The following is an 8,097-nucleotide window of genomic DNA, read 5'->3' as shown; positions in this document are numbered from 1 at the left end:
AACAGACACAGAAAATACACAAAGACACAGGGGTGAACGAGGGACAGGAGACACAAGGGCTGGGAAACAGGAGAAAGACATCATGGCGGGGCAGGGAAAACCAAAAAACAGAAGGTAAAACAGGACAACACATGGGAGAACAAAGATACTTCAACCTTCAATACTTCAGTACTACAAGAGAAAACCCACAATCATGATAGCTGGGAAGTTTTGACTTGAAAACGTAATCTTTACCTGCGAACACTGCTTGTGGTACTAATCCTACATTTCCCATGAACACTATGTCCTGATGTGTCAGGCAACCGTTAGCTCTGTGCCTAGCGATTCCGAGCTACGCTGAAACGGATAAGACAAACAGGGCGAAGCCAAACAAACCGGAGGAACGGAAATTAAAGTAAAGTTATTTAGGAAAAACAAAACAAATGTGGCTCATGGAAATTCTGATTGGCTGGTGAACTTTAAAAATTCTACTAGCCATGTTGGCTATAAAAAAAAGTTCATTTAAAGCCCTGATTGTTCTGTTGTTTTTTTTATATTTAATAGAGCAACCTATAAATGTCAACAACACAGTGAGTTTAGAGAATAAATATGAATCTCAGATCTAGTACGTGTGTCTGTGTTGAAATATGCATCATAAATAGTTACAGGTTATTATGCTTGAATATGCCATTCATGCACAATGCACATGGAAACACTTTTAGGATTTTGGCTATGGGCTGAGAACATTACTGAACCTTTGTTTGTATTAAACTGATTTATATTAATTACATTTATTCTTCTCTTGAAGAACCTTGCTCTTCAAAATCCAAATAATAATAACAATGTATACTTTATTAATCCCACAAGGGAAAATTACAATTTACACTCTGTTGTTATTACACACAGGCCTGGATTACATTCACACGCCCAGTACCTATACATGTACTAATGGAGAGATGTCTGAGTGAGGGGGGGGATGCCCGTGGAAAGGTGTCCCGAGCAGTAGGGGGTTCATTTAGTGCCTTGCTCAAGAGCACCTTGGCAGTGCCCAGAAGATGAAATTGCAGCATACTTTGGTCCATAAGAGGACTTGAACCAGCAACCCTCCAGGTCCCTACCAATCTCCCTACTGACTGAGCTACTGCCAAGGACTTGCGTGCACCTTTTACATCTGTGATATGTTGTTCCTCTTGGTTCTCAAAAGATTACATAACAGAAATGAGTAAAAAATTAGAAAGTGCTTTTTTGTATAGCAAAAACTTTGATTTTTTCAAAAAAATCTACTTTTTTACACGCTCCCATGGAATTAAATACTTACCCAGTAACACAGGCTGGCATTACTGCCACGATTTTTTTTCCGCTTATAAAATTTCTTTATTAATTGCAAAAAAACGTACTATACTTTTGAAAGCATGGGCAAGCTTTATTAACTTAACCTCCATACTAAAACAAAACAAACCGCCCAAATTCCGTCCCTTTCCTTGCTTCTCCCCCCTTGGTCAAATGCCACGATTTCAACCTCCAAAATCGACAAGTTCGCTGTTTAAAATTTCCCACCCTTCTGTCAAACACTAAAGCACTTGAAAATGTAGGCAACCAATAAAGGTGTGTGGTTTTTGTAAACCCACGAATTTCCCCCCAATTGGTTCGGGATTTTTCTTTCGGGGGTCGGGGCTTCTGAGCCCGTTGTGTTGCCAGATCTGGGGAAAAAGGAGGAACCCGGGGATATGTTGCCCAAAACAACGGAAAAAATTGGGACTGATATTCCATCGCTTAGCTAGGCTACAAAAAAAATACAGTGACACGAACGGTTGTTTTTTCCTGACTTTTTTTTACGGATTACCGGTGCTATCGGGTCCTAATTCGCTCATGGGTTTTGGCTGAAAATTTAACGTACGGCCCCTTAAAACCTATCACCTGGTTTCCCCTTTCTTCCCACTTAACCAGCCTAAACAAAACCCAAAAAACGGTGTCCGGATGATTTCGAGAAGCTTTTTGTGTATACAAAGACAATTAAAATTCTGAAGTGATTAAATTACCTTTTTTAGCTCTGGAAAAAAAAAGGGCACTTTTTGGGATTAAACTTGTTATTTACTAGTACTGGCTGCTAAAAACTACCTACTAGCTTGGCAAACTTTTTAACGTTCCTCCTTTGGGGCTAAGTTATGCCTTTGTATTTCATGCAAAAATTTTTTTAACAAAAACGCATTTTTGGGTTAGAAAACATTTCAACCCACTAACACACACTTGTTTATTTTTAAAAAAAATAGTTTAAAATAGTTGTCCCAAACCCTTAGCACCATGTATTAAAACAAAAAACAAACGTAATGCAAACCTCTTGTTTTTTCATACCTGCACCGCTTTTTGAGTCACGTAAAAATATGTACCTTTCTTATGTAGGGTGAGTTTGGAACTTTCCCAGTTAATCTTGAAGGGGTTCGGGTACACGTCACTTAAATTTTACCCGCCCCTTTCCCAAATTTTGCATGGAAACCTAAAATACTTTGCCGCGGGGAGAAAGGCAATTTTAACCCCATTAAACGTTTAAATTGCTTTGCTGGATTTGTTTGGTTTTTCGGAGTTTAATTGCACATCAGGGAATCCCTTTTTGAAAAGCGGGGCAAGATTAATTAAAAGATTCATATACACGGATGTGTTTAATTTGAAGTCAAAATGCCACTTTTTTGAGTTTTGACCCAAGAGTTTTTTTTTTTTTTCCCTCTTTCCCTTTTTCTGTCTCTCGCCCCTTCTCCTTTTTGTCTTTCCTGCCTGTACATCCAGGAGCTTTTTTGCTTACGGTTTTTGGAGGGTAGGAAATGTGTTTGGGGAAAACAAAAGGGGGGGGGGGAAAAAACAACCCAAAGCCTCTCCTTTTTTCTCTATGCACTTTAAAACAAAAGGAATGAGCATGTTTGCCTTTCGAGCCGTGGGCCCTGTCCCCAAAAACTTTAAAAGAAATGGACCAACTGCCCATTGCTCGGGGGGAACCGGGGAAGGCTTTGGACCTCTTTCTGGTGAGGGCGATTTTTTATTGCGGGGCCCCTCTACTGACTTGAAACGGAGATTGAATAGCACCTGTCTAAAAAGTTGTAATCTTCGGGTAGCGGGGAAAAGATAACCCAATCATTCCCAATCACAAAAAGGGAAGCGAGTATTTTGGGCATACATAGCCGGGCTAATTTTGCAAACTCCCTGCTAGTTACAATTTTAAACCTAACACTGATTAAGTAAACTTTTTGCGGCTTCTTCGTCAAAAGGGTGATTTTTTGACACGACAAAAAAACGCTTGGTTTCAAAATCCTGCCTTTTAAACAAAAACTCTCTAGGGAGCCTAAGGAAGTACATTTATGACCTTTCTACTTGTTTTTTTTTTAAAAAATAAAAAATTCACAAATAAGTCTTTAAACGCTTCAGATTAAGTTATTTGCTGTAAAATTGACTGGTATAAATGGATCAAAAGCGGTGATGCTTTTGTAGCATTAAATGGCGCCATAGGAGCTACGTTTAAGAGAAGGCTTACCCTCTTGGTCCCTCCCTGATGGAGAGGGTCAGATTTTAGTCGCACGCTCAGATTTAAAGGTTTCTGAATAATTTGTCTAACCCTTCCTTAAAACCCCAGGTCAACCCATGAAGTCGATCAGACCCTCTGGGCAGTGCAAGTGGTGTGCCTTTCCAAATTTTTTTTGGTTTTGGATATGCCAAACATATTTACACTGAATTTTTGGGAAAAAAAATGATATAATACATTTTCTCATTACAAACAATAACAGAAGATGGAAATCATTTCAAAATCTATTAGCTATGATTGTTGGATTGCTAACGTTAGCTCAAAACGCCATTCAAGTGACAGCCTTTGTCGTGTTTGATTACTAGCTTGTAGCTAAGCTAGCAATCATTTCAAAAACGTTTTAGCTATCTGATAGTTTGATTGCTAACGTTAGCTCAAAGCACCATTCCAGTGACAGTCTTTGTTGTTTGTTGCTTACGTGTAGCCAGCAGTGAATCAACTTGATTAAGTAGGTTCATTTTTACTGTAGTGACATTACAGAAGTCTCTCGTTAGCATCTTGTATGCTACTTGTCGCAAAGTGACACGTGCGTAACTCCAATCTGCAATTGACTCACATCGGGGACCGACAGGCCCCTCATAACCTGTCACAACCTGTCCATAACATTGTCTACTGTCCTACCTGGAAATGCTTTTTTTGGGGGTGGCAGTAGCACAGTCCGTAGGGAGTTGCGTTGGAACTGGAGGGTCGCTGGTTCAAATCCCCTCCTTGAGCAAGGCACAGAACCCCCAACTGCTCGGGGCGCCTTTCCATGGGCAGCCCCCTCACTCTGACATCTCTCCATTAGTGCATGTGTAGGACCTGAGCATGTGTGTATAATTCCGGCCTGTGTGTAATAATAACAAAGTAAATTGTAATTTCCCCTTGTGGGACTAATAAAGGATACTAAATTTAATTAAAACAGGCCATTAACGATGGATTCAACCCATTGCTGGTTTCCGATATACAGTCCAGTATTCGGCCAGTGACATATTTGTATTAGTGGGCCTCTTTGAGTAACAGGGGCTATAAGTTTCAAGAGCTGACTTTCAGCTTTAATTTGAGGGCATTAAATTGTTATCCTAAGTTTTGCAGTTTTATTAGTGGCCGTAATTAAAATATATATCATATTTGGCATAAATGACTAGCTGATGTTACAACCCACAGATATCTGCAAAGCAAATTTTGTTACATATTGATCATGAGATAAATGTGTGGTTGTGTTCAATTTGACCCCTAACTGAACTTTAAAATCTGAAGCTCAGTAATGGAACGCAGCGCTGGTTATGCAATAATTTTATCTAGACAAGCTGAAACTTATCTGGAGGTACACTCGCCTAGATTCTGTTCTCTGGATCTTGGGTTTTGTATCTCTGGTGGGATGCCCTTTGCCCATGTCAGGAGTGTTCATACTGTTTCATTACAGTGGCTTGCTACTGCTACGGTGTAGCTGCCAAGCCGTACATAATGTCGAAACTATGTGAAAACCGTTTTTCATGGTCTTTTAATGATTTATTGTTCCTGTTAAACTCGTTAACACCACTGACTAAAACCCATTTATCTGATACTTACTCCGTTTAAGTCTGTTTCTAATGCGTCCATTGTAAAAAAGAGAACCAGAACAGCCAGAAAAGCACGCTCAGTAGACCCTCACAACATTCAAAACAGGTTTTTCCTTTTCTAGTGTTTCTGTCACCCTTCCTGCAGAACACATCTATTGCCTAGTCATGCAACAGTTTAAAAAAAAAAAAAAAAAAAATACTCCATGACCAACTTTTTTTTAGGTGGCCAGGCTGCATGGAATAGTCCTGGTCTATTTGTGTGTATCTCCCCTAGTCCTGTTTCTGTTTGTTCCTTTTTTAGTATGGTTTTGGGTTATTTGTGTGTATCTCTCCTGGTCCACCTCTTTCTCTTTTTTTACAGCCTCCTTTTTTTTTAGTGTTGGCAAAGACACATCCGTTGTCTGCCGTTAACAGCCGTAAAAAACACTCACGTTCTCCCCTAAGTTGTGGACCTCTATGGTGATAATTATCATAGCACAGCAGGCAAACACAATCATGAGCTCCTCTTCAGTGTAGTGCGTTTTGATGCAGGATCCCCGGAGCTCAGAATGGTCCACTCTGTGGTATAATTGGAAGTGTGTAATTGCTGTCAGGCTATGGTATAAGATTGCACCAAATAGCGCAGGTGTTTATTAGGGCTGCACAATATGAGGAAACTATCCAATTGCGATTATTTGGACTGATATTGCAATTTTTATTTTCTCCCACGGTCGCTAACCCCTGCCAGGGTTGCCAGGGCAACAAACTTTATGGAATGCTCAAGTGTAATTCTGGTCAGATCTTGTCGTGCCTGGCTGATTGGGCGATGATATCGATAAGTTTCGGGATTTACCCATTCACAGCGTTGGCTTTTGTTTTTTTTGCCAGCTTTCCTTCCTGGGTTGGGAAGCAGCAATTTGTATTGCGTTTTGTCTGTGTTCTTTACAAAAAACAGCGCCTCTTTCATGTGGACGCGCTCGCCGCTGGATCGGGAAACCCTGGGTCGATGGAACAAGTCGATAACCACTGTCGCGTCACAGCATATGCGGGGCCGCGGTTGCTAGGTTTGTTGTTAGCCGGGTAACGGAAATAAATCCAAGGCGTGTTGATCTTGCTTCGTCGTACAGGCCTCTGGACTGTAACCAGTCCCATTTGCTGAAGCAGCAGTTCTTCTCTCTCTCTCTCTCTCTCTCTCTCTCTCTCTCTCAACAATCCTCCTGTGTTTTTTAGGGGAAAATCATGTAATCGTATTCTTATTCCTGAAGCTCAAACCAGATGGTCTGTGCTCAAACCTTGAAGATCTCTGAGGTTTTTTTTTCCCTCACCCTCCCTCTGTTTCTCCCCCTTGGTATGTCTCCTGTTTTTATTGCTCTTGTTCTCTCTCTTTTCCTTTGCTCCCTCTCTTGTCGTCCTGTCCTCCCCCTCCCTCCATCTGGTTGTTGGTGGTGTACGGTGTCAGGAAACCAGGGAAATTGACCTGGAGCCCAGAGTCAAGGTCTATCTAAAAGCATCGGGGCTATTTTCTCAGCTGCATGCGGGGGGGGGAGAAGCTGTTATAATAAATGGGAAGGGGAAGGAGGAGGGTGAAAAGGGAAATGGAGAGATGATAGTTTTGGTATGAAAAGGGGCCCTGCTTCTCATGAAATTGTTTCAAGAACGTTTCAGTGCAACTTCTTTTGTGTGGTCGTAGTTTGGAGAAACGCTCAAGTTTATGTCTTTGCTGGGCCGCAGTTACTCTCAAAGACATAAATGGACATTTAAGACTTTTAAAAACATGAAGAAATGTTAAAGTAAGGGTAGTAGTTTTTTTTTTGGCACCAGATAAATCCGCTAGGTCATACCAAATAGAACATGAATATTCTTTGCTTAATAAATGATACCGTTGTGGTCCTAAGGAGCTGCTGCTGTGGCGAGGTGATGCGGTGCATGGCTGGTAGGGGTGGAACGGTAAACCTAATTCAGTTTTGGGGTCACGGTTCGGCATGTTTTCATTAGGAAAAAATAAATAACACAAATGTCAGAAATCACGCAGAGCGTTTATTGCCAAAGTAATTTGCACTTCCAAGCGATTTGCATACATAAACCATCAAACATTCTGGTAACTTACTTTAGTTTGAACAACAAATGACAGGAACTGCAGATTAAAATCAGCTACACTATAACCTAATAACTAAAACAAATAACATCAATACGCATACAATATGGAGCCCGACCGATATATAGGCAGGCCAATATTATGCATTTTCCCCGATCTATTGGTATCGGCATTTATAATGGCGATCCCAATAATTTAAAAAACAAAATATACATATATATTTTCATAAAGGATTTAAAAAACATATATATTTTAAATATTCATTCATCAGAATCATTTATAATGACAAATATAAATGGTTCTGATAAATATTATATAAATATACTTTTAAAAAAAACGGACGGTCAGCCACGTTATTGGTCTTGATGTTGCATACTCTGTCCACCAGAGGGCGCTCTACAACGTCCCTGTTGGCAACACTCTGATTATTTGTGATATTCTGTTTTTGGTCAAAGGACTTGAAGTTTCATAGCTTAAGTTTTTATATATATTTTTATACATTTTATTTACCAGAACTTTAATATATTTTGATGTTCCTCTGTTCTGTTGTGACAATAAAACAAATTATTATCATATTATTTTAGTGAGAACTCATAAATGGCTGCAAATAACTAATGTGAACATTTTTTAAATGTTTTGTTAGGCGTTTCTGGATTTTTTTTAAATATATATATCTATATATATTATACAGTATAACGGCCAATTTATCGGTAAGTCTGATTTTTAAATAAACCAAATCGGTTGGCCTCTATAGGTGAATTTAAACAGTGTCTGAGTTGAAAACGCATTACTGCATTGTTGTCACGTAAGGTCCCTTTTCGTGTGGTACAGACGTAATAATTGCATTTTGTGTCTGTTAAGAGGCACAAAGACGCTCTAAGCCTGGCCCTGACCACTGGCGTTTAACTCAGTGGAAACTCGTAGACACGTAGCTG

The 8,097-nt window shown here is 39.8% G+C and overlaps 1 protein-coding gene across 1 annotated transcript in view; it reads left to right on the top strand.

Moving 5' to 3' along the window:
* Positions 1-1,670: 1,670 nt before the first annotated feature.
* Positions 1,671-8,097, top strand: part of reep3b (receptor accessory protein 3b) — a 49,003-nt gene continuing 42,576 nt past the window's right edge. Inside the window, exon 1 of the mRNA XM_032502937.1 lies at positions 1,671-1,976. Within this exon, the coding sequence (XP_032358828.1) occupies positions 1,957-1,976 (20 nt within the window). The 5' untranslated portion in view covers positions 1,671-1,956. The remainder of the gene's footprint in view (positions 1,977-8,097) is intronic.

The sequence above is a fragment of the Etheostoma spectabile genome, chromosome 21 (assembly GCF_008692095.1).
Source record: "Etheostoma spectabile isolate EspeVRDwgs_2016 chromosome 21, UIUC_Espe_1.0, whole genome shotgun sequence".
Classification (NCBI taxonomy): Eukaryota; Metazoa; Chordata; class Actinopteri; order Perciformes; family Percidae; genus Etheostoma; species Etheostoma spectabile.
This window is presented reverse-complemented; position numbering and strand designations above follow the sequence as displayed.